Consider the following 26734-nt stretch of genomic DNA (forward strand, 5'->3'; position numbering starts at 1 on the left):
TCTTTAGAGTCCTTTCTGCTGTGATTTTGCTGTGACCTTTAGGCAGAGTATATTTTAGCCCGAGCCTGATCTCTGCTGTAACTTGAATATGTTCCATGCTACAGATAGAGAAAAGCTTCAGAATTCAGTATGACTGCCTAACTTTAAACTGTTGGGCATAACCTGTGAGAAGCCAATTAAAACACTATTAATCTTTACTCTTCCTGTGCCTTTTGAATGATATTACATTTTTTTTTTTTACATTTTGGAACCAAACCATATAAAATAGGGGTGCTCTCAAAGTGAATATTTATGTGGCATTCTGTTGCAGGAAGGGGTAATTGCAAAATTGATGTGACCCTAATTCAAGGTCAGCTAACTTTATCATACCTGAGATAAGTCACGCTAAAATACTTTTTAACATTATTTATTTCCTTTTTAAGCCAATAGAAACCACAAGAATCAACTTATGCACCTCTTCTCGTGGCAAGCTCAAGTCATAGGTCCAGGCCCATAAAATTTTAGCCATGTATATAATTCCAAAGGTTTAAATGTCCCACCTTCTTCTATTGCTCCTATCTTTTGGGAGAAGCATGATTTCCTGATGTGACTAAGTCCTGATGTGACTAAGTAAACCACAATATGAAGTCATACTTTCGGGTGTAAGGTTACTAACATACCTGTAAAAACCACAGATAGTTACCTGTCACATTAACCAGAAACTTCAGGAAAGAAAGATGCCTTCTGAAAACGTTCAAATCTTCCTGAAACAGAAAACACTATCTGCTGTGTGTGCTCAGGAAAATTTTCTGCTACACATATTTAAATGTCTCTGATTAAAGTGGCAGGAAATAAGGTTGCAGGGAAACAAGTTACGACTGCAAATTTTAGGATATTTTGAATAGCAACATGAGAGAACACAACCTGCTTATTTTCTTCAGAATTTGGGATTCTGTTGCATGGCCTGTTGAAGAAGCATCTCAAATCTTATCACAGCTACCACTTGGGAATGAGAATCTCACTTCACTGATGATCATACATGCAAAGAAACTAATTTTTTTATTTTTTTAAAGATTATTTATTTATTCATAGAGACACACACAGAGAGGGAGAGAGAGAGAGAGAGAGAGAGAGAGGCAGAGACACAGGCAGGGGGAGAAGCAGGTACCATGCAGGGAGCCCGATGTGGAACTCAATCCAGGGTCTCCAGGATCACGCCCCAGGCTGCAGGCGGAGCTAAACCACTGCGCCACCGGGGCTGCCCGAAACTAATTTTTTAAATAAGATTTCATTATGTTAAATGACTTTATAATGTTATGTAATGGAAAGGTCCTGTAGGGAATAATTTAGCCCATGGCCCAGATGCCTGCTTCAGGATCCGGGCACTCAATCTCCCAGCTGCTGAGCTTATCAAGTTGCTAATGGTTCACAGCTGAGACCATTTCTGCATCTCGCTCTCTGCCAAAGCCTTGCCCAAGGTTTTGCCTCCTCTGCAGGGGCATCCCACATTGAATGGCTGGACAAGAAACAAGGCCTGCCCCTTGTTTCAACTTAGAATGAATCTGAAAGGAAACCCTAGCTCCAGAGCCCCCGTGGGATTGACTATTTGAGGCTGCTACTGCAAACTGTTGACAGTTCACTCTCTCCCTCAGCCCAGCCCTGCCTCCATCACTCTAGTACAGATGTTGTTCCAAGTGTACACCCCATAGTCCTTCACGCAGATCTCCAACCCGACCTTACACAGTTAGTGTTGAAAGTGGTCCCAGAAATGGACCCTAAAATCGGGTCTTGGAGCTGGATTCCATGCTAGCCAACTGGCAAGGAGAACCCCATCCTTGGTGAGTGGAGTACCGATAGCACCTGTCACGCTGTGGCAACGTGATGACTAATTTGAACCCGCTTACACTAAAGCTGTGTCCCGCCTGCTTACCTGTAATTGTTAAACGGATAAACGAAACACGGGGCTTTCTGCATTTATTGTATTGACCTCGCTCTCAGCATAGCTCGGACAAGCCTGCCACCTCCCGGAGAAGCTAATGTGTACGCGTGGTTGAGGCGCTGTCGTCCCCTTGGGGAATCCCTACTAGGAGTTTGGGTTCCAACGCCAACTTTGTATCTCTCCATTCAGTTAAACCAATTTCCAACCCATCGCCACCTCTCTGAACAAGTTTTTGCATAGAACCAAGAATCCACAGGAACCCGCGCATCACAATTTTTTTTTTTTACCCGAAAATTTAAACAAAACCTAGCATTTGTAAGAGGGCTTAAGAGGTGCCAAGCGCTCTCTTAGTCCCCACAAGGGCCCCCTGGCATAGGAACTATTATCACAGACACACCTACGTTACGAATGAGGAAATAAATTTTAGCTGATTTAAGGTGACCGCAGGGTAAGCGGAATCCTCGCTTGAGTCGTCAGAACTCCAACGACTGCTGAGAACTCAAGCTCCGTAACTAAGTGACCGCCCGCCCCGCCCCGCCCCGCCCGGGCATGCGCAGAAGAACACGGAAGTAACTTCCGTAGAAACTGCAAGAGGTTGGCGCCGAGGGGCGTGGCGAGGGCTCTGATATCCCAGCATTCCCATCGTGCCGAGTCCAACATGGCGGCCCCCATGTTGCGGCGCTTTCCCCGGGGCCGGCGGTTTGGGACCCCGGGCGTGTCGGGAGTCTTGCTCCTGGGACAGCGTGAGGCCCGTTCGGGCGCTCAGGGGTTGCTGGCGGTGCAGAAGGCCCGGGGTCTGTTCAAGGAGTTCTTCCCCGAGAAGGGGACGAAGGTAGAGCTGCCCGAGCTCTTGGACCGCGGCTCGGGCAGCTTTCCCCAGACCGTCTACTGCGGCTTCGACCCCACAGCCGACTCGCTTCACGTGGGGCACCTGCTGACGCTGCTGGGCCTGTTTCACTTCCAGCGAGCGGGCCACAACGTGATCGCCCTGGTCGGGGGGGCCACCGCGCGCCTCGGAGACCCCAGCGGCCGCCCCAAGGAGCGCGAGGCGCTGGCGCCGGAGCAGGTGCGGGGGAACGCGCGCGCCCTCCGCCGAGGCCTCGAGGCCGTGGCGGCTAATCACCAGCGGCTCTTCGCCAACGGGCGGCCCTGGGGAAGCTTCACGGTCCTGGACAACGCGGCCTGGTACCAGGGGCAGCACCTGGTGGACTTCCTAGCGGCCGTGGGCGGCCACTTCCGCATGGGCACGCTCCTGAGCCGCGCGAGCGTGCAAGCCCGGCTGCAGAGCGCCGGCGGGATGAGCTTGGCCGAGTTTTTATACCAGGTGCTCCAGGCTTACGACTTCTACTATCTGTTCCAGCATTACGGATGCCGGGTCCAGCTGGGTGGGTCCGACCAGCTGGGCAACATCACGTCCGGATACGAGTTTATCCACAAGTAAGCGCCTTCGGGGACCCCCTGGGTGGCTCTGCGGTTCAGCGCCCGCGCTCGGTCCGGGGCGTGACCCTGGGGTCCCGGGATCGAGTCCCGCGTCGGGCTCCCTGCACGGAGCCTGCTTCTCCCTCTGCCTGTGTCTCTGCCTCTTTGTGTGTGTGTGTCTCATGAATTAAAAAAAAAAAAAAAAAAAAAAAACCGGTAAGGGCATCCAGCCCCAGGCAAAATTTTGTGTCCAAATAATTCACCCACGAGTAGCCTGTAATCCACTATCAGGAATAGGGAATGACGCCCTTTCCGCGTCCTTTTGGGTTTTACCCCCACTACACCTGTAATGCTGTTAATGTGATTGGCTACCGGGAGCTAAAGGGCTGCATTTGACGGCACTAGGCCTGGAACGCGTTCTTAGAGCTCAGCAGGCAGCAGACCACGCGTCGGGATTCAGATCCGGCTTCCCCGGAGGAACGCTGTGTTTTTTGACTTGAGAAACTGCTTTTTCGTTGTTGGAGCGTGAACGCCCCCGTGTTGTCTCCTTGGAGTTTCTGCTTTGGCTCTGGCAGGTTCCGTAAAGCTAGCGTTAGTTTTTGGGTTGGCATCTCAAAACTTTTTTCAACTCCAAAAATTTGGCAAATAATGGAGATTTTGATCGCTTTTTCTTGAGGGAGATGAACTCTACAGGGCCGTGTGGGACTCCCTTTTTTTTTTAAATCCCTTAAAATATCCTTAGTGTCTCTAGCTCACTTCCCCTTACCCAACTTTTCTCTTCTTCCTTGACCTTTAAAATTTCCTAGGGGGAGGAATCCCTGGGTGGCTCAGCGGTTTAGCGCCTGCCTTCAGCCCAGGGTGTGATCCTGGAGTCCTGGGATCGAGTCCCGTGTCGGGCTCCCTGCATGGCGCCTGCTTCTCCCTCTGCCTGTGTCTCTGCCTCTCTCTCTCTCTCTCTCTCTCTGTATCTCTCATGAATAAATCTTTTAACAAAAAAGTTAATAAATAAAAAAATAAATCTTAAAAAAAAAAAAGAATTCCTAGGAGGCAGCCCGGGTGGCTCAGCGGTCTAGCGCCGCCTTCAGCCCAGGGCGTGATCTTGGGGTCCGGGATCGAGTCCCATATCAGGCCTGCGGGGAGCCTGCTTCTCCCTCTGCCTGTGTCTCTGCCTCTCTCTGTCTCTCGTGAGTAAATAAATAAAAATCTAAAAAAAAAAAAAAAAAATTCCTGGGCCCTGGTTTTGCAGAAACTACCACAGAATCACTGGTTCCATTGCACTTTAGGATGACAAATGCCAAAACCGAGTGAGGGCCGTGAAAATTAAGAGGGACAAAAAGTAAGATTTAGAAAGTGAAAGTTTTCTTAAAGCAAGACACCAGAATGAAATCTGAAGAATGATTAGCAGAACCTACCACCACTTGTGCTTGAAGAACCTAATGAAGTTTTTCTTTATGCTTAGGTTGACTGGAGAGGATGTATTTGGAATCACTGTGCCTCTAGTTACAAGTACAACCGGAGCAAAACTGGGAAAGTCCGCTGGTAATGCTGTTTGGCTAAACAGAGAGAAGACCTCTCCATTTGAATTGTATCAGTTCTTTGTCAGGCAGCAGGACAATTTGGTAGAAAGGTAAGTTCCTAATAGTGTGCTGAGAAAAATTAAGTTTGTAAGCTCATGATATAATTTCAGCCATTCAATCTATGTACCCTTTATAGTTTTTTGTGTTTTCATTTAGATTCTATTTAAGATGCAGAACATTGTAATTCTAACTGTTCTAAGCAGTATTTTGTTAGAGCAGAAAACCTCTTGGTTGCTGAAAAATTTAGAGCCACGTTTGTGATCTACATCTAGCAAGTACTTAAGACGTTATCACTTGCCTATTTTAGTTTTTTCACTCCTTTTATCAACTTGGCTAAACTTGATTTCACCTTTGTTTCTAAAGTTTTTCTTTATAACATCTTTTGAAAATCCTTTTTAGGGCAGCCTCAGTGGTTCAGTGGTTTAGCGCCGCCTTCAGCCCAGGGTGTGATCCTGGAGACCCAGGATTGCAGTCCCACATCAGGCTCCCTGCATGGAGCCTGCTTCTCTCTCTGCCTGTGTCTCTGTCTCTCTCCCCCTCTCTCTCTCTCATGAGTAAATAAATAAAATCTAAAAAAAAAAAAATTGTAAAGGTAAATTTTCCCAAAAATAACTTTTCCAGAGTGGAAAATATGCCTTATAAAACTACAATAAAGTTTTTTTCTTTTAGATTTATTTCAAATGTATTTGATGATACGGTTAACGGTTTTGATGTATCAAGAACTGACATCTTTTTGAAAATTTCATTTTCTGTTTGGCCCTAATGTATAAAAATACAGTTAATTTCTTTGATTAACTGTGTATCTGACAATTCTTATTAATTCTAATAACAATCTTTGGATTTAAAAGCACAATCTTTTTTTTTTTTTTTTTTTTTTTTTTTACTTATTAATGATAGGCACACAGTAAGAGAGAGAGAGAGAGGCAGAGACACAGGCAGAGGGAGAAGCAGGCTCCATGCACCGGGAGCCCAACGTGGGATTCGATCCCGGGTCTCCAGGATCGCGCCCTGGGCCAAAGGCAGGCGCTAAACCGCTGCGCCACCCAGGGATCCCTAAAAGCTCAATCTTAAATGCGAGGTAAAGAGACTAATGGAAAAGATCAGAGAATCTAGCCAGACTCCAGCATCTATGGTCACTTGATCTCTGTGGCACCACAGAACAGCAGGATAAAACAAGCTTTTCAATAAATGCCACTTGGATAATTAGATGTCTTATGTGGGGGAAATAATGAAACTTAATCTCACACAGTGTAAAAAAAAGAGTTCCAGGTAGATATCAGCCTAACTGTAACAAAAGATGAATCATGTGTTCAGAAGATATATAGGAAAATATCTTCCTAACTGGGATAAAGATCCCTAATTGGTATTCTTAAATGAGATACAAAGAAAAGATTGGTAGATTAGCCTGTTACAATTAAGATCAAAAGTCACCATTAAGAGTAAAAGAATATCAGAAGAGTATCAGTTACATGTACTAAAGGTGTAGAAAGCTTATACTCAAGTTCCGTAAACCAGTAAGAAAAAGACAACTCAGTAGAAGCAGGAGTAGAAAGTTGAACATGCACTTTAGAAATATTCTATCCAAAAGGCCAAAAACATATGAAAAGTTGCTCAGCCTTTATAATGAGGAGAAAAATGCAAAATAAAACCACAACTAAATACTGTGACACACCTTCCAGAATGGATAAACATAGAATTGGTAATACCAAGTGTTGATGAAAATATTCCAAGGTGGTGGGAGAATAAACTTAACTGTTGTATCAGTCTCAGCTAGTGATGCTATTGGCCAGAAATGCTTAAGGAACTCGCTTGGACACCTGCCACTTGTGGCAAAGCGCCCCCCCCCTCCCCCACAGACATTTCCCTGACCAGAATCAGTGTTGTGGCTGGACTGACCTTAGTGGTTCTTGTGATTGCAAGATGTACCTTAGCAGCAACCATCAGGGAAATTTGAAAAACAAGATTTCTTACTAGTCTTGGAGGGCCACACAGAAAGGTCCTGGGTAGAAAGAAGAAGGGAGCATGGACCTAGGGCTTGGCCTTATTGGAGACAAAGGGTAAGGTGCCTAGAGTTTTGCAGGTTCACCCTTTATTGGAAAATCTAAAACAGAAAAGCAGGAATCAGGGAACAAGAAAGGGAGAAACCGAGCACTCTAAGGGTCAGTTATCTGTATCACCCAAAGTTTTCTTAAAAGAGGAACTTCCTAAGTTAAGGTGGCCTGGTTCCTTATGTAGTTGGTTTGCTACTAGCTATATCATAACAGCTGGCAGTATATTTCTTAAAAATGGATGTCTTTAAAATGGATAATTTGGCAATTAAAAGCTTAAGTGTCAGGCACTCAGAGGCATCAGAATTTTTGTTCCTTTTTTCTAAATCAAGTATAGTTAATACATAACACATACTGTATTATGTGTGCAACATAGTGATTTGATAGTCATAAACGTTATGACAGGCTCACCACAATAATTGTATTCACTGGCTGCCACCATGCAAAATTATTACAATATTATTGACTATCCCCTGTGCTGTACTTTTCATCCCTGTGACTTATTTTATAACTGGACATTTGTTTATCTTAATCCCCTTCATCTGTCACCCATCCACTCTCCTCTGGCAAACACCAGTTCTCTGTATTTATAAGTCTGTTTCTGATTTGTCTGTTCATTTGTTTCTTAGATTCCACATGTAAGTGAGGTCCTGGTATCTGTCTTTTACTGAGTTATTTCACTTAGCATAATACCCTCAAGGTCTATCCATATTGCAGATGACAAGATTTCTTTTTTTATGACTGAGGAATATTCCATTCTTCAGCCATTCATCTATCAATGGACACTTAGGTTGCTTCCATATCATGGCTAGTGTAAATAATAGTGCAGTGAAAATAGGTGTGCACATATCTTTTTGAATTAGTGTTCCTGTTTTCTACAGGTAAATACTCGAAAGGGGAATTGCTGAATGGTATCACATTTTTAATTTTTTGAAGACCTCCCTACTCTTTTTCATAGTGGCTGTACCAGTTTACCTCCAACAGTGCATGAGGGTTCCCTTTCTCCACATTCTTGCCAAAACTTATTTCCTGTCTTTTTGATACTAGCCTAGCCATTTTGCCAGGTATGAGGCAGGATATCATTGTCGTTTTGATTTGCGTTTCCCTGAGTGATGTTGAGCGTCTTTTCATGTGTATTCTCACCATCTGTCTTCTTTGGAAAAAATGTCTTTTCAGGTCTTCTGACTATTTTTAAATCCGATTGTTTTCTGGTGTTGAGTTGTATGGGTTCTTTATATATTTTGGATATTAACCCTTTATTGGGATATATCATTTGCAAATATCTCCTCCCAGTCGGTAGGTTCCTTTTTTGCTTTGTTGATAGTTTCCTTTGTGGTACAAAAGCTTTTTAGTTTGGTATATTCCCAGTAGTTTATTTTTGCTATTGTTCCTCTTGCCTGAGGAGAAAAATCCAAAAAATAATGCTAAGGTAGATGTCCAAGAGTTTCCTGCCTGTGTTTCCTTTTAGGAATTTTATGGTTTCAGGTCTTACATTTTGGTCTTTAATCTATTTTGAGTTTATTTTGTGTCTGGTGTGAGAAAATGGTCAAGTTTTATTCTTTTGCATGTAGCTGTCCAGTTTTCCCAGCACCACTTATTTAAGAGACGGTCTTCTCCCCATTGTATATTCTTGCTTTCTTAGTCATAGATTAATTGAACATACAGGTGTAGGTTTATTTCTGTGATCGCTATTCTGTTCCGTTGGTCTATGTATATATTTTTGTGCCAGTTCCATAGTGTTTTGATTGTTACGGTTTTGTACTGTATCTTGAAATCTGGGAGTGTGATACCTCCAGCCTTTTATTTCTCAAGATTGCTTTGGTTATTTGAGGTCTTTCATGGTTCCATACAGATTTTAGGATTGTTTGTTCCTAGTTCTGTGAAAAATACTGTTGATATTTTGATAGGGATAGCATTGAATCTGTAGTTTGCTTTGGGTAATATGGACATTTTAACAGTATTATTCCAGCCTATAAGCATGGTATATTTTTTTTTCATTTATTTGTGACATCTTCACTTTCTTTCATCAGTGTTTTATAGTTTTTAGAGTACAGGTCTCTCCTTTGTTAAATTTACTTCTAGGTATTTTACTCTTTTTGTTGCAATTGTAAATGGGATTGTTTTCTTAATTTCCTCGTCTCCTAGCTTGTTATTAGTATATAAAAATGGAACAGTTTTCTGTATATTCTGTACATTCTGTAAACTTACTAGATATACTTCCAGTAGTTTTTTGGTGGAGTCTTGAGGATTTTCTTATACAGTATCAAGTCATTTGCAAATAGCAACAATTTTACTTCTTCCTTACCAGTTTGGGTGCTTTTTATCTCTGTCTGTTGGCTGTAGTAGGACTTCCAGTACTATATTTAATTAAAGTGGCAAATGGGCATTGCTGTCTTGTTCCTGATATTAGAGGAAAAGCTTTGAAATTTTCACCATGAGTATGATATTAGTTGTGGTTTTCTTTTTTCTTTTTTTTTCTTTTTTTTTTATGATTTTATTTATTTGAGAAGGGGAGAGAGAGAGAAAGAACAAGCAGAGTGGGAGGGGGCAGAAGGACAAGGAAAAGCAGACTTCCCGCTGAGCAGGGAGCCCAACTCAGGGCTTAATCCCAGAACCCCAGGATCATGACCTGAGCCAAAGGCAGACACTTAACCAACTGAGCCACACAGGCACCCCAATTGTGGGATTTTCATACTTGGATTTTGGGGTACGTTCACTGTAAACCCACTCTGTTGAGAGTGTTTATCCTTAATGGATGTTGGATTTTGTCAAAATTTTTTTTCTACTTCTGTTGAGATAATCATATAGTTTTTATCTTTTGTTAATGTGGCATATCATGTTAATTGATTTGCATAAATTGAACCATCCTTGCATCCTTGGAATAAATCCCACTTGATCATGGGGAATGATCCTTTTAATATATTTTTGGATTCAATCTGATAATATATGTGAGGATTTTTGCATCTGTGTTCATCAAGGATGTAGCCTGCAATACTCTTTTTTTTTTTTTTTTTTTTTTTTTAAGTGTCTTTGTCTGGTTTTGGTGTCAGGGTAATGCTGGCCTTATACAGTTTATTCGGAAACATTCCTTCCTCTTCAGTTTTTTAATAGTTTGAGAAGAATAGGTATTAACTCTTTAAATATTTGGTAGAATTCGTGTGTGAAGCCATCTGGTCCTAGACTTGTTTCTTGGGAGGTTTTGATTACTGATTCAGTTTCATTCCAAGTAATTAATCTGTTCAGATTTTCTATTTCTTCCTGATTGTCTTGAAGATTGTATGTTTCTAAGAATTTTTCATTCCTTTTAATTGTCCAATGTATTGGTCATATAATAATTTTCCATAATAGTCCTTTTTTAAAAAAAGATCATTGATTATATTCTCTATGCTGTACCTTTCATCTCATGATTATTCATCCCTTAACTGGAAGCCTCTATCTCGTCTCTATCTTCCATCTTTCCCACCCCCACCCCTCCTTCCCTCTGGCAACCATTAGTTTGTCCTCTGTATTTGTGGGTCTGTTTCTACTTTTTTGGTTTTTGATTATTTTTGTTTTTTAGATTCCACATATAAATGAAATCATGTGGAATTTCTTTCTGTTGGAATTATTTCACTTAGCATAATATCCTCTAGATCCATCAGAGTTGACACAAATGGCAAGATACATTATTTTTTATTGCTGAGTGATGTTTTCCATTGTATATATACCTCTTCTTTATCCTTTCTTCTTTTTTTTTTTTTTTTTTTTTTTTTAAGATTTTATTTATTCATGAGACACAGAGAGACACAGGCAAAGGGAGAAGCAGGCTTCACACAAGAAGCCCAATGCGGGTCTCCATCCTGGGACTCCAAGATCACGCCCTGGGCCAAAGGCAGACTCTCAACCGCTTGAGCCACCCAGGCATCCCTATCGATTCATCTCTTGATGGCCCCTTGGGTTGCTTCCATATCTTAGCTATTGCAAATAATGTGCAGTAAACATAAGGATGCATATCTTTTTGAATTAGTGTTTTCATTTACTTTTAGCAAATACCATTAGTAGAATTACTGGATCCTGTGATACATCTATTTTTAATTTTTTGAAGAACCTCCATACTGTTTTCTACAGTGGCTGCATCAATTTACATTCCCATCAACAGTGCACAAGGGTTTCCTTTTCTCCATATCTTCACCAACACTTTTGTCTTTAATAGTAACCATTGTGACAGATGTAAAGTAATATCTCATTGTGGTCTTGATTTCCATTTCTCTGTGGTTAGTGATATTGCGCATCTTGTTATGTGTCTACCATCTGTGTGTCGTCTTTGGAGAAATGTCTGTTGAGGTCCTCTGCCCACTTTTAATTGGATTGTTACTGTTACTTCTGTGAGTTCTGTATGTCTTGGATATTAATCCCTTGTTGGATATATCATTTGCAAATATCTTCTCTCAGTAGGTCTCCTTTTTGTTTTGTTGATGCTTTCCTTCACTGTGTGAAAGCTTTTTATTTTGGTGTAGTCCCAATAGTTTATTTTTACTTTGTTTTCCTTGTCTGAAAAGCCATATCTAGGAAAATGTTGCTAAGGACCATGTCAAACAGATCATTGCCTATGTTTTCTTCTAGGCGTTTTATGGTTTCGGGTCTCAATATTTAAGTCTTTAATCCATTTTGAGTTTATTTTTATGTATAGTGTAAGAAAGTGGTCCTGTTTCATGCTTTTGTGTGTAGCTGTCTGGTTTTCCCAGCACCGTTTGTTAAAGGGAGTCTTCTCCATTGCATTTTCTTGCCTCCTTTGTCACAGATTAATTGACCACATACATCTGATTTATATCTCTGCTCTATTCTGTTCCACTGATCTATGGGTCTGTTTTTGTGCCAGTACCATTCTGTTTGATTACTGTGGTTTTGTAATATATCTTGAAACAGTGAAAGTGTGATACCTCCAGCTTTGTTATCCTTTCTCATGATTACTTTGGCTATTCAGGGTCTTTTGTGATTCCATACAAATTTTAGGATTATTTGCACCTGGGTAGCTCAGTGGTTGAGAGTCTGCCTTTGGCTCAGGGCATGATCCCAGGGTCCTAGGATTGAGTCCTGCCTCGTGCTCCCTCTAAGCGGGGAGTCTGCTTCTCCCTCTGCCTATGTCTCTGCCTCTCTCTGTGTGTCTCAAATGAATACATAAATAAAACCTTTGAAAAAAAAAGGATTATTCTAGTTCTGTAAAAAATGGCTGTTGGTATTTTGAGATTGCATTGAATCTGTTTGTTTTGGGTAGTATGGACATTTTAACAATATTCATTTTTCCAATCCATGGGTTGTTTGTGTCATCTTTAATTTCTTTCATCAATGTTTTATAGTTTTCACATTACAGATCTTCTACCTCCTTGGTTAAGCATGGTAGTCTTCTTTTCTTTTTTTAAGATTTTATTTTTTTCAAGTAATCTCTAGACTTAACATGGCGCTGAAGCCCATAATTCTGAGATCAACAGTCATGCACTCTACCAACTGAACCAGCCAGGCACCCCTAAGCATGGTAGTCTTTTATAATCCTTTTTATTTCTAAGGTGTCAGTTGTACCTTCTCTCATTTCTGATTTTATGTATATGAGTCCTCTCTTTTTCTTGATTAATCTGGTGAAAGGCTTACCAATTTTGTTTCTTTTCAAAGAATCAACTCATAGTTTCATTTATCTTTTCTTTTTTTTTTTTTTTTTAAGTTTCTGTTTTTACCTGCTCTGATCTTTAGCATTTCTTTGCTTCTGCTAGCTTTGGGCTTTGTTCTTTTTCTAATTCTTTTAGGTGTTTATTTTAGATTTCTCTTGTTTCTTGAGGCAGGCCTTCATTGCTATAAATTTCCCCCTTAGAACTCCTTTTGCTGTGTCCCAAAGATTTTAGAACATCGTGTTTCCATTTTCATATGTCTCGAGGTATTTTTTAATTTACTCTCTGATTTCTTTGTTGACCCATTAGTTGTTTAGTAGCATGTTGTTTCGCCTCCACATGTCTGGTTTTCTTCTAGTTTTTTCTTGTAATTGATTTATAATTTCATACCAAAAAGAGGCTTGATATGATTCAGTTTTCTTAAATTTATTGAGACTTGATCTGTGGCTTAACATGCAATATGTTGTGGAGAATATTCTGTGTGCACTTAAAAAGAATGTGTATTGTGTGTTTGAGGATAGGATATTCTCCCTCTCTCTCTCTCTCTATATATATATGTGTGTGTGTGTGTGTGTGTGTGTGTGTACTTGTTAAGTCCATCTGGTCAAATAGGTTGTTCAGCGCCACTGTTTCCTTGATTTTCTGCCTGAATGAACTGTTTCTATCAGTGGGGTGTTAAAGTTCCCTTGTACTATTTTTATTATTGTTGATTTCTCCCACTTTTTTTTTTCTTTAAGATTTTATTTATTTATTCATGAGAGACACAGAGAGAGAGGCAGACACACAGGCAGAGGGAGAAGCAGGCTCCATGCAGGGAGCCTGATGTGGGACTTGATCCCAGAAGCCCAGAATCATGTCCTGAGCTGAAGGCAGACACTTAACGGACTGAGCCACCCAGATGCCCTTTGATTTCTTCCTTTATGTCTGTTAATATTTGCTTTAGGTACTTAGGTGCTTCCATGTTGGGTGCTTAGGTATTTATGATTGTTTGATCTCTTTATCATTATGTTAATGCTCTTCTTTGTTTCTTGCTACAGTCTTTGTTTTGAAGTTTATCTTGTCTGATATAAGTATTACTACCTCAGCTTTTTTGTTTCTGTTTTCATGGAATACCTTTTTCCCTCTCTTCACTTGCAATTTGTGTCTTTAGGTCTGAAGGAGTCTATTGTAGGCAGCATATAGATGGGTCTTGTATTTTTTCAGCTATTCAGTCAGCCTGTGTCTTTTGATTGGAGCATTTAGTCCATTTACATTTAAAAATTTATTTATTTTAGAAAGAGAGAGCATGCAAGGGGGGAAGGGGTAAAGGGAGAGGGAAAATCCTCAAGCCAACTCCCCCTGAACATAGAGCCTGAGTGGGACTCAATCCCAGGACCCTGAGATCATGACCTGAGCCAAAATCAAGAGCCAGCCACTTGACTGACTGAGCCACCCAGGCATCCCTATTCCATTGTATTTAAAGTAATGATTGATAGTAATGTGCTTTTTGCTATTTTGTTAATTGCTTGTTTTTATAGTTCTCTGTCCCTTTCTTCCTTTCTTGCTCTCTTCCCTTGTGATTTGATAACTCTCTTTAGTGTTAGACTTGGGTTCTTTTTATTTTTTTTATACCTATTATATATTTTTGGTTCGTGGTTACTATGAGGCTCATATATAACACCCTATGGGTAGAGCAGTTTGTTTTAAGTTGATGGTCACTTAAGTTTCAACACATTCAAAAAGCATACATTTTTATTCACTCCTCTATGCTTTATGTATTTGATGTCATATTTTATATCTATTTATCTTTTGTATTGCTTAATTAATTATTGTAAATATAAGTGATTTTCCTACTGTTGTCTTTTAACCTTCATGCTGGCTTTGTGATTGATCTGGTACGTTTACTATATATCTGGTTTCACCACTGAAATTTCTTTCTTTCATAATTTTCTAAGTCCTAGTTACAGTTTCTTTCTCACTTAAAAAAGTCCTTTGAACATTTCTTGTAAGGCCAGTTTGTGGTGATGAACACCTTTAACTTTTGGGGAATTCTTTATCTTTCAATTCTAAATGATACCATTGCTAGGAAGGGTTTTGGTTTTAGTTTTTTTCCTTTCATCATTCTGAATACACTGTGCTGCTCCTGTTTCCTCTGGCCTGCAAAGTTTCTGCTGAAAAATCAGCTGATAGCTTCATAAGAGTTGCCTCACGCATCACTGTTTGCTTTTCTCTCCCCACTTTTAAGATTCTCTCTTTAATTTTTGACATTTTAATGATCATGTGTCTTGGTGTGGACCTCTTTGGGTTCTTCTATTTGGGGCTCTCTGTGCTTCCTGGACCTAAGTGTCTGTTTCCGGGTTAGGGAAGTTTTCAGCTATTGTTTCTTCAGTTAAGTTTTCTGCCCCTTGGGATCCTTGGATGGCTCAGCAGTGTCGTGCCTGCCTGCTGCCCAGGGTGTGGTCCTAGAGTCCCAGGATTGAGTCCTATGTCAGGCTCCCTGCCTGGAGTCTGCTTCTCCCTCTGCCTATTTCTCTGCCTCTCTCTCTCTCTCTCTCTCTCTCTCTCTCTCTCTCTCTGTCACTCATGAATAAATAAATAAAATCTTAAAAAAAAAAAAAAAGTTTTCTGCCCCTTACTCAGTCTGTTTTCCTTTTAGGACCCATGTAATGTGAATGCTGGTATGCTTCTTGTCCCAGAGTTATGTGTCCTTAATTAACTCTCTAATACTAGGAATTGTAGCTTAATTGGAGGAACCTTAGTATTAAGGTTTCGAAGGTAAATGGTGAGGTACCATTCACTAGTGGCTACCTCTGTACCAACCAAATGGAGCCATTGAAAGGGAAGACTGAGGGCTTAATGACTCCATCTCAACATCTTTAATAACAAGGTATTGGCCCTTGGTGCCCTGTTTAAATTGGTATTGGGGGGCTGTTCACCATCTTGCCCACAGGAGGAAGAGTCACTGGCATCCACTTGGTAAATCCCACCAAGATGACTAAGAACTTGGGCTGGTTCTCTGTGGCATGGCATTGAGTCCGTGCATCCATGCCCAAAATAGGGAGAGAAAGGGCCAAGGAGGCCACCACCAGAAGAACCTGTTTAAAGTAAATAGTCCCTGTGGTTAGTTGCATCTGAATGGATTTGTACACTTTTGATTGTTTTACTGGTAATGCCCTATAAGTAGAAGGACTTCCTTTTGAGAATTTAGAAGGATTGTCTAGAATGAGTGACTTGGGCCCTGATGCCTAATAGGGCCAGAGAGGACTGTGCATTTTTATTGTCCCAGTGGACTACCAAAGTGGCATGGGGCCGTTGTCTCTGAGAGGTAGGATGGGTCCTGGGGAGCGACCCATTTCCTATGGTAGAGGCTTTGGTGGCTGCCAACCCTGGAGGTTAGAGAAGAGGGCAGAGGTCATTGAGAGGACTGGGTCAGAGTCAGGGGATAGATGGCAGCTGTGTGACAAGAGGATGGATGACCGAAGGGGCCTGTGGCTGGAGAATGCTAGTATTAGGGCCTAGAGTTTAGAGACTGGCTGTCTAGATACTAAGTGACAGGAACGCTGAGATTTTGTAACTTCTAGGAGAGGTTAACCTGTGTATGTTCATAAGGGGCAAAATTAAGTTGGGGATTTTTTAGGGAGGGTGTGGGGAGCCCTTTTTGTTGAGGGAAATTTGCTCAAGGGGAAACCTTCTCTGGGACAGTGGGTGTGGAAAGGCATAGGTCCCAAGTATCTGGGTGCCTGGATGTCTAGCAACCATGTCAAGGGCCCCCCAATGCCTTTTAAAGGTTTCAGCAGTCCCATTAAAATGTAATAAGGCTGCTCTATAATTCGGGGGAGTGCCTTATGAAAAGAATTCTCTGGACTCAGGATCATCTGGGGCCTCTTCAGCTTTAGAAATGAAGAGGGGGTCATTTGGATCACTATGGTCATACAAATGATAAACATACTATGTTGGACCATGCCAACTTGGTGCAGCAGGAAATGAGCCTAATCTAATATTTTCCATTCACTGTGAGCCTTGGCTTTAGTGATCTCTGTCCTGAGAGGATGGGCACAGCACCAGGCAGTAGATATCCAGAGGAGGAGAGGGAGAGCCATGCAAATGTCAGTGGGTCTGAGGGCCTCGGTCTTCGTTTATCTCTTCATCCTCATCAGTGGCTTCAATAATCCCGTCAACTTTTCCTTTGGTAGCAGAGGCACCCCCTGAGACATGTTGCTTTGTCCTGCCCCATTCAGAGGAAAGCCTAGGAGACTCAGGATCTGTGGTATGTCAGAGGAAACAGACATGTAGCCTGGATCGTTCTCTGAGCAGATTATAGATCCTTGGGTCCCTAGAGCTGCTGACCAGTTGCACATTTCAGCAGCCGTAACATTTTAGAGCACAGGCCAAAAATCTAGATAGCCAATTAGCTCCCTCTGCACAAAATCTTAAAGGAAGGTTAGAATTTCAGTTAAGTTGTAATTTCTTACTGCAATTTTTACCTCCTGATTTTCTTTGTTACCATGATCTTACATGTTGTTACCAGAAGAAGTTTCTGGAAAATGTCCCTGTGAGCGCGCTTCATGGGTGACCGACTTCCTTCCCAGGGTCCAGGATTAGGGTCTGCCTCCACTAGCACAATATGTACAGGATCTTTGGGAAAGCCCGAGGCCTCCGGAGCACATACTGGAGCCTTAGCGTGTTGGTACACAGTGGCACTAAGCAACGTCCAGGAAGCTTTCACAGAACTTTTGTATTTCTTAGGAGCTGGTATACCTTCTCTGGGGTCTTAGGAAGCACTGGCTTAAGATATTCAGGACATTTTTTTTTTGTCCATTAATTATTTAGCAACCTCACACCAGGAACTGGACTCATGATATCCCATTGAGTTAGGAAGACAGAGCGACAGCAGGGAGCATAGTGGCCATGTGGGGACAGCAAGTCTCAGCTGTATTTCTCCTTTCGTGGTGCCATTAGTTTCCCATTGCAAGGCTCTTCTGTTCGTCTGGGTTAGGACCCATAGTCCCACTGTGACCCACTACTTAGTGGTCGCTGGGGCGTTCTCCCTCCTCACCTATTGGAATATCCTTTGCTCAGTACCATTAGCCCAAAGCCTCACCTGGGGCCATAATAACAGCCTTGGGATCCAGTCTGCATACATTTGCTCTCCTGGGCTCAAGGCCTGCAGGACCCTCGTTTACATAGTAGTCATTAAAGGCCTTTATAATTAGTGATCTAATCATCTCAGTAGTCCATATGGCCTCTATCACGTTGGCTCTGGAAAGACTGAATTTTTATGGTAGCAGTGACATTTTAGGATAGATCCCACAGGCAACCCACAGCAGAGGCAATATGCAGAAGCACAGCCAGTGGGATGGGCCTCCAGCAAGTGGTGCTGCATTCCCAAATGGTGTGTGTCACCTGTGTAGGTTAGCCACTTCAAGTTAGTGAGATAGTGGAAGCCAAAGACATTCCCTGCAGTTAACTGCAAGCGCTGTCAGGCAGTCCTGCTGACTGTACCTTCTGCCGAGTCGCCTATTGATAGTGGTGCTAGCAGTTAGGAATGCCTGGGAGCACCTGCCAGTCTGTACTACTTATGGCGAGCTCCTACAGACGTTTCCCTGACCTGAGTCCGTTTTGAGGCTGGACTGGCCTTCTTACAATTGCAGGATGCACCTCAGCAACAATCATCAGGGAACTTCGAAAAACAAGATTTTACAGCCTACAAGTCCTGGAGGGTATGTGGCACTCAGAGGTCTCGGTTAGGGAGAGGGGAAGAGAGCGTGGCCCTTGGAAGAAGGGTGAAGTTCCTGGGGCTGGGAGTTCATTCTTTATTGGCAAATTTAAAACATAAGAGCAGAAATTAGGGAGTGGGAAGGGAGAAACAGGGTCACTCAAGTGGTCAGTTATCTGAGTTACCCAGAGCTTTCTAAAAAGGAAACTTCGTGTGTGGCAGTGGCCTGGTGCTTTGTCTAGTTGATTTGCCTCTAGCTTTGGCCTACAACCAGCAGTGTGTTTATGTGAGGTGTAAGTGTCTCTGCAAAATGGTGCCTTGGCAATCAAGAGCTTAATGTCCGGCACGGGTGCCACATTTACAGAACCACTTGGGAAGAGTACGTGTCTGTGCTTACCAAACCTGAATATGCATATAAATCCATGACCCAGCAGTTCCTCTCCTGGGTATATCCCCAAAATAAATTAGTGCACATATGCACCGAGAGAAATACATGGGAATATTTATAGCATTATTAGCAGTTGTCCAAGAGTAGAAACGACACGAATATCCAGAGTAGACCAAATAAATACATTATGGGAAATGGTCACAGCACAGAATGCCGTACCTACCAGCTGTACACACAGCAACATGGGTGACTCCTACCAAGCATAATGACGTAGCAGAGTAGCCAAACTCACATATATCCTATGTGATTCTGTTTATTTATAAAGCCTAAAAACTGGCAAAACGAAGCAATACTATTTACCAAGGGATACTAGAATAGTAAAAGTGTAAAGAAAAACAAGAAAATAATTACCTTGAAAGGCAAAAGAGTGGTTAATTTGGAGGGGGAAGAGATGTGCTAAGTCTGGGCTTTCTTGGGTTGAGGCAACAATGTATTTCTAGACAGAGGATGGTTACATAGATGTTGGCTTTCTGATGCATTAAAACCTATTTGTGATTTGTATGTTTTTCTATATGTTTTTTACCAAGAAAAGATTTTTTAAAAGGATACATCTAGGTAAAACAAAAGTACTGAAACCTGCTTAAGGGCAGCCCAGGTAGCTCAGCAGTTTAGCACCCCCTCCGGCCCAGGGTGTGATCCTGGAGTCCCAGGATCAAGTCCTGCATCGGGCTCCGTCCATGGAGCCTGCTTCCTCCTCTGCCTGTGTCTCTGCGCCTCTCTCTCTCTCTCTCTCTCTCTCCCTGTGTCTCTCATGAATAAATAAATAAAATCTTAAAAAAAAAAAAAAAACCCGCTTAAGAAGGACATGTACAAATTTAGATTAGCTTATCTCTGGGCAAAGAAGGGAATATGATGGTGCTGACATCTAGAGCTATACTATTTTGTGCCTTTTCAAAAAGAAATCATCTGATACAAAGATGGCAAAATAATAACACCTTTAGTCTGGGTGTATGGGTGGTATGTGCATGGGTATCTTATTTTTGGTGCATTTGTGCATGCTTATTTTTCATAATAAAAAATAAATTTAGAGGTACCTGGGTAGCTCACTTGGCTAAGCAGCCCACTCTTGGTTTTGGCTCAGGTCATGATTTTGGGGTTGTGGTATCAAGCCCCATGTCGATGTTGGGCTCTGTGCTCAGCGGGGAGCCTGCTTGGGATTCTCTCTCCCTCTCTCTCTCTCCCTCTGCCCCTTCCCCCTTCGTGTGCTGTCTCTCTCTCTTTTTCTAAAATAAATAAATCTTAAATTTAAAAGTAGGCAGGATAGGGGATCCCTGGGTGGCTCAGCGGTTTGGCGCCTGCCTTTGGCCCAGGGCACGATCCTGGACTCCTGAGATCGAGTCCTGTGTCAGGCTCCCAGCATGGAGCCTGCTTCTCCCTCCTCCTGTGTCTCTGCCTCTCTCTCTCTCTCTCTCTCTCTCTCTCTCTCTCTCTCATAAATAAATAAGTAAACAAATAAATAAATAAATCTTTAAAAATAAAAATAAAAGTAGGCAGGATATTTTTTAAAAGGTAAGGGAGTTGGAGACAAAAATTAGGTATGTCATATATACAAGCACTGTATTTTTTGTCCCTCAGGTACCTGAAGCTCTTCACTTTTCTGCCCCTTCCAGAGATTGACCACATAATGCAGCTACACGACAAAGAGCCAGAAAAGCGGGGTCCTCAGAAACGACTTGCTGCCGAAGTTACAAAGCTTGTTCATGGACAAGAAGGGCTGGATTCTGCTAAAAGGTGGCCTTTTAGAATAGCACTGGATAAAGTCATGTAGTTAATAGGTGTGAGAAAATTCATTCGGGTTATCTTGTCACTTACCACTAACAAGGATTGTCAGTGTTCGACTTAGGTGCTTTAGAATAGCCTCTGTTGGAAAGAAAAATCACCTTGAGTGAAGTGTGAATTATACAAGATAAACGGTGCTGTTTCAGAACTGGCTATTAGGACGTGTTTGTGGACAGGCACTCCCATGACGTGGTTCTCAATGTGTTTTTCAGGTGTACACAAGCGCTCTATCACAGTAGCATAGATGCACTGGAGGTCATGTCGGATCAAGAGTTAAAAGAGTTGTTTAAAGAAGCATCATTTTCTGAATTAGTTCTTGACCCAGGAACAAGTGTCCTAGATATATGCCGCAAAGCAAATGCCATTCCAGACGGCCCCCGGGGGTAAGATCATTTAACTTCTAGTCACAGTTAACTCAACATTAAATCTTCACAGCATATGTTTCCCGAGGGTGTTTTCCTGATAGTAACATAATGGTATCTCCTTCCTGGCAGAAGTTGGGTTAGTCCAAGAATAAAGTGAAAACCGACTTATGGTTGAAAATACCATAAATTTTCAATAAAATCCAGTCCAACTCTCCTGTCTCTCAGTAAGTCTAACTCCCTTTTCCCTCCAGCACGCCTGTATTGAAGAGATCCCTGTGGTTAATAAATGCACTGCAATTAGTCAGCTCAGGGATGGTCACAATTTGAGATCAAAAGGGAACAGATTTGGGCAGCCGGGGTGGCTCAGTGGTTTAGCGCCGCCTTCACCCTAGGGCTGGATCCTGGAGACCCGGGATCAAGTCCCATGACAGGCTCCCTGCATGGGAGGCTCTTTCTGCTCCCCTCCCCCCTCTCTCATGAATAAATAAAATCTTTAATAAAAAAAAAATGAACAGATTCACATGACCCCTCTCATATTCAGTCTACATGGTATTTTAGGGAGTCGAGGCGTTGCCCAACCTATTTAAAATAGTAGTTAAATTTCTGAAAATGAAGCAAGCATATGATGTTACTTCCTAAGACTAGTATTATAAATTACATACTATTCCTGTTGAGAATTCCAGTTTTCTTATTTAAGAAGTAGGTAGGATGTTTGTAGAATAGTAGTATGAGGGAATAAAGTATTCTACAAAAAGGTAATCTGGCATATACTTGATGCTTATGCACTTAGAAACAGGGACCTAGAAGGAAAAGCATTAGTTAGCCAGACGACTGGGTGCTGCATCTTCTGGAGTTTGAGCATAAGTTGTGAGCCCATATTCATGATTTTTTTTTTTTTTTTAGATTTTATTTATTCATGAGAGAGAACGAGAGAGAGAGAGAGAGAGAGAGAGAGGCAGAGACACAGGCAGAGGGAGAAGCAGGCTCCATGCTGGGAGCCTGACGTGGGACTCGATCCCGGGACTCCAGGATCACGTCCTGGGCTGAAGGTGGCGCTAAACCGCTGAGCCACCCAGGCTGCCGCCATATTCAGGATTATAAATGACATTTGTCATAGTTGCTGTTTTTTTCCCCTTGTTTTGGATTATTTGCCTTTATCCTAAAGAGCCCTAGAGTATTCTATATAGAGAAAATATGCATTGTCTTTGTATCACCTGCCATTCTACCTTATAGATTCCCTAATATGTTCACTTAATGTACACTGAATTGGGGGTGGCACCATATACCTCCACACCCTGAGTCACTGGTTCTAAGAATTTTCCTTACTATAGTAGTAGAAGCATTTTTTAATTTTTTCTGACGTTTTCTAGTGGTTTATATTTATTTACTGATTGGAAATTTTGCCACAACTTAAGACGTCGCCATATCCAATTTAGAGTTCTTAATACTGACATTTTTTTATTTTTAGATTGTATAAGCTAAATAAGATTGGTTTGTGCATTTAAACAAAATGTAGAACATGGTCTGGAAACTATAGCAAATAGCCCAAAATAACACATTCTGAGAGAAAGAAATCCGTCCTTAAAAAGAACATGTTTTACTGTTGAGTTTTATAAAACCATGTGTAGTAGCAGTTTCTTGATGTCGTTTGGTAACATTCAGATAAAATGAACATTTGCTTTTCACAAGGGCTTCCAAGGCCTTTCCTGTTCTAGACCTCTTTTCTTCTCTGAGTTCACTTCTTTCTAGCTATTCCCCAGGTTTCCTCGCCCTGTTTGTGGGAATAACTGCTCCTCCCCCTCCCAGTTTCCATGTGTCTTCTTTCAAGAAGATTCCCTACCCCACCAACCCAGTGTGCACCCAGAGCAGCCTTTCCTAGCGTTTGCTAGCATTGAGTCACTGTGTCATTGTTTGTCTGGCTCTCCACTGGTTTGCAGTACTGTTTGTATTTAGTGCATAGTCAAGGCTCTAGAAATGTTGTTTGAATGGACTGGGCAATAAATAAAACCTGTTCACATAAACCATGAGAAAATTGTTATTAAACTGGAATTAGATAAGCTATTGATTTTCCATTTCTGAGGTCAACCAATTTCACTTTTTAAAAAATTCTTAAAATTCTAACAAAATTTGTAATTATTTGCATAGCCTCAGAATATAGTTTCCAAGGATTTTCTAGTTTTGTAAGCAAGTTTCCTAAAGATTTCTGTAATAGCACTACATAGTTGTTACTTGTATCTCCTGGGAGCTCATTAAAAGCAGCATTGCTCTCTTGTCTTTTTGGAAGCTTCTTTGCTCTGACTGGGGAGTCACGCGCCAGAAAGCGATTCTGCTACTCATTTTTAAACCATTACTAACTGAACAGTTCCATGTAGAGCTGTGAAATCGCCAGTTTTTTCTCCACTGAACAAGATTACTAGGCCTTAAATCCACTCCTTTTAGAAGAGCCTTTGAGGGGGGTGCAGAACCCAGTAGGGTGAGCATGAGGTAACAATTCAGTGCTAAGTGGTTTTAGTTGGAGAACCTCTGAAATGTAAGTGGAATGATGATTCTGATTAAACATTTCTATTTTTAGGTATCGGATGATAACAGAAGGTGGAGTCAGCATAAATCACAGACAAGTAACAAATCCTGAGAGTGTTTTGGTTGTTGGACAACATATTCTTAAGAACGGACTTTCATTACTTAAAATAGGAAAAAGGAATTTCTACATTATAAAATGGCTTCAGCTATGACGACAAACCACCTCTGGTGGTTCCGACGGACTTGTCCATCACATTCTCAAGATGTACCAGAGGTTGGCTCCAGAACTTCTACTTCACTCTGCAAGTCAAACCACAGAGAACGGAGTAGGCCCTAGGCCTCCGAGCGTGAGTAATTCCATTATTTCCACAGGGTGGTTAAGACCAAGGGCTTGTGTACTGAGGGGGTTGATCTCCTGAGCCGCAGGCGTAACGACTACCAAGAAAACCGTGATTGCGAAGGATCATCTCTCTTTTAAAAATTGTTTCGTGAAAGAGCGGTCCTATGCTTCTCAGTCCTTGTAGAGGTGAGGAAGAACACCGAAGAGGGCAGCAAAGGGCTCCTTCCTCTGGGAGGAGGGGTCGCTCCCTGATCGCTCCCTGATCGCACTCACCAACCCCAGCAGCGCCCTCTCGTGTCCACATGGGAAATGCGAAAAATACTGGAAACGTAAATTTCTGGATTTTTTGTGGTTTATGAAGCAAACAGTTCTCCTTAGGAAGAAAAGTATTACATACATTAAGGCATAGTTGGCAGTAGAAGTTATAGAAAGTTTCCTTTCAAAGAATAAAACTCAGTACTTTTCATACAATTTCTAACCCAGTTTTCCAGTCCCTTGCCTGTGTCTCGGTATAATTAAATTTACTCACAGCCTTGCTGTGCCAGATTACTAAGGTAGCAGTATTTTATAAATCTGGAAACTTACATTAGTTTAATATTATTAGTAATATTTAACAGTAACTAAGTTTCAACTCCTGTCCCCAAGCAGATTGCAACTTGAGATAAACTGAAAAGTAACTAGAGAGAAAATAGAAGCAAACATTATACCAAATATCTAATCATATGAGAATATCTAAAGGTTTTGTTAAGCTAAGGGTAGTTTTCAGGATTTAGAATCAAGACCTAATTAAGCACTATAGACGTTGGGCAAGTTCCAGTTCTCAGAACTGTTTCCACATCTGAAAAATCAAGGTGAGGACCAAGTGAAACACAAATACAGAATGGTTCATGATCCAATTCCTTCTAGAAAACCTTATAGGCAGCAAAGCATGGCGTTAGTGTTCAGATCCTAGGCATTTACCACCTGGATTATGTGAAACTGGATCGCCATTCTTATGTGTAAACTGGAGATGGACTAATAAATACCTCTGTGAATTGTGAGAATAGGAAAAAATTTGTAAAACCTTTATATAGTAGAAGCTATACTATGTTCCAATGAGGTGTGTATGTTAAAAAACTATAGTTTATCTAAACCTTTCTCTGGGAGCAAAGTTAGGAAGAATTCATTTATTGACAAAACTTTGTCATTTCATACCAGCAATTTTATTTACATAGCAAGAACATACAGCAGTCCACTCTAAACGTCAGAGATCATCTCAACATAGAGCTTCCCTCAGTTTGAGAGCCAGTAAAGGAAGGTTCTCTAACTTCCCATACCTTTCTTGCCTCTGCTTTTCTTGTACAAGGTGTGTAGTGCCAGCAAGTACATTACCGTAGCTTATTTTTAAAAGTAACCTTTTCAATTTGAAATAGGTTGGATATGGTGGAGAATGGTGGTTTTTTCCCCGTTACAGATTCAGAAGGCTGAGATGGTAGTCCTCTGACAGCATCTGAAGTAAATCATGGATGGCTGTACTGACGGATGATGGCAAAGTGACTCTAAAGTGTGTGCTAACAAACATCTGGGTAGTGTGCATTCTATCCAGATGGTACTATTAACAGATTTAGAACAGTACCGTATGATGTAAGATTGAATCTGTTTTCTTATGTTTGAGATCAGTTGCTGAGCCTGTTTCTTGCTAGTCAATGGGTGCCGGAAGTTCAAGTCAACAGACACATTGTCCCTGCCAGGAGTCCTTCATCAATGTCATAACTTAAGAGAAATGTTAACATGTTGAGTAAATTATGTATCGCAAATATAGTATCTGTGTAAGAGATGGAGCTAGATGCCTTAAAGATTTTGACCTGTATCTTAAAATTTATAATGTAATTCCTATCAAGGATCATCTGGGGAATCTTAATAAAATGTGAATATGTTCTAAACTTCACCCCCAACCTCTGAATACATTTTAGTAGTGTAAGCCTTCAGGTGTGTAGCTGTGTCCAGGTGTTTTTCTTTAGTTAATAAAGTTCCACCAGTATTTTCATACCTCTATTCTAATGTGTCTTATTGGTGTGAAGCAAAAGTAACTACTACCAATAATAGAGAAGATATACTTCAATGATCAGCACAGGATTTGGTTTCACCTCCAAGTGAATCTTGGAACATGATGTAAATGACCTAATTTAAAGATGTATCTGAATTACTTGATATTTGAAAATCAAGTCTAGATGGTTGTTTTTAATGCAGGAAACTATAATTCATGCTTCCGGGTTTAAGAAAGGATCAAAGATATTTTAACGCACGAGGGCAATGTGGACCCAGAAATGGAAGGGCTATACAGCTACATGTTATGCACACCGCCTCACCGTCAATGTCAGATCTGGTGCCTTCAACTTGCCTACTAACACATCAAAGGCGTTGCAGAGAAGCTCAATAAACTATAACTCGAAGGACAGGTGGAGTACAGTGACTGTGAGTAACTTGTCAACTCACATCTTTCAAAGCCAGACCGGTTTATATTGTGCATGCATTACAGTTGTATGAAACATGGTCTCGGTGCGTTCTTCTCCAAGGACTATGGCAGCAGCTGTAAGACTACTAACAGATTACACAGGTCATCTTGTCCACAGGCAAACTGCTTGTACAACTAGAACATTAACAGTTCTTTTTAAGTTCAAATGAAACTGTCACAAGAAAGACTTGATGTATTTTATATGTACTGGGCAACTTTAGAAACAGCCATTTATTATTTGGATAAATGTATGATTTGTTCTGCAATACAGAGTGAAATTATCAGTTTATAGCCAGTCTCTTCACATGAGCAGATTCATACCATTGCAATACACAGTTCATAAATAAAATTCTACTCAAGTAGGCAGTAACTAGCAAATTTTGAGTCAACAAAGTCTCAGTACTATATAATTCTCTTCACCAAAGATGAGTCTCTCGGATTTCCGCAATTATTTGGCTGGCTCCTTGTAATGCCTGTATTAAAAAAGAAAAA

The 26734-nt window shown here is 41.4% G+C and overlaps 2 protein-coding genes across 12 annotated transcripts in view; one reads left to right on the plus strand and one right to left on the minus strand.

Annotated features, from left to right (window-relative positions):
* Positions 1-2541: 2541 nt before the first annotated feature.
* On the plus strand, positions 2542-25776 carry YARS2 (tyrosyl-tRNA synthetase 2). 2 transcript variants are annotated; one of them, XR_003140483.3, is made up of 6 exons: positions 2542-3355; positions 4797-4964; positions 20320-20475; positions 20736-20906; positions 23461-23755; positions 25202-25776. XR_003140483.3 is itself a non-coding variant. In XM_025455576.3 (5 exons), exons 1-5 carry the CDS (start codon positions 2577-2579, stop codon positions 23618-23620), a joined length of 1434 nt encoding a protein of 477 aa, XP_025311361.1. In that variant the 5' UTR covers positions 2542-2576; the 3' UTR covers positions 23621-25776. The 2 variants fall into 2 exon arrangements, 1 of the variants encoding a protein (XP_025311361.1); XM_025455576.3 differs by having other exon boundaries at positions 23461-25776.
* The window catches only part of DNM1L (dynamin 1 like), a 51768-nt gene continuing 49961 nt past the window's right edge, over positions 24928-26734 (minus strand). For all 10 annotated transcript variants that reach the window (XM_049102286.1, XM_049102285.1, XM_049102282.1 and 7 more), the window contains one exon: positions 24928-26715. In XM_049102286.1, the coding sequence (XP_048958243.1) occupies positions 26659-26715 (57 nt within the window). In that variant the 3' untranslated portion in view covers positions 24928-26658. The remainder of the gene's footprint in view (positions 26716-26734) is intronic.

The sequence above is a fragment of the Canis lupus genome, chromosome 27 (assembly GCF_003254725.2).
Source record: "Canis lupus dingo isolate Sandy chromosome 27, ASM325472v2, whole genome shotgun sequence".
Taxonomy (NCBI): domain Eukaryota; kingdom Metazoa; phylum Chordata; class Mammalia; order Carnivora; family Canidae; genus Canis; species Canis lupus.

Coding starts and splice junctions, on each gene's coding strand:
- YARS2 (XM_025455576.3), top strand. CDS start 2,577: ATGGCGGCCCCCATGTTGCGGCGCTTTCCCCGGGGCCGGCGGTTTGGG. Junction 20,476..20,735: donor GGGCTGGATTCTGCTAAAAG/GTGGCCTTTTAG, acceptor TGTGTTTTTCAG/GTGTACACAAGCGCTCTATC. Junction 20,907..23,460: donor ATTCCAGACGGCCCCCGGGG/GTAAGATCATTT, acceptor TTCTATTTTTAG/GTATCGGATGATAACAGAAG.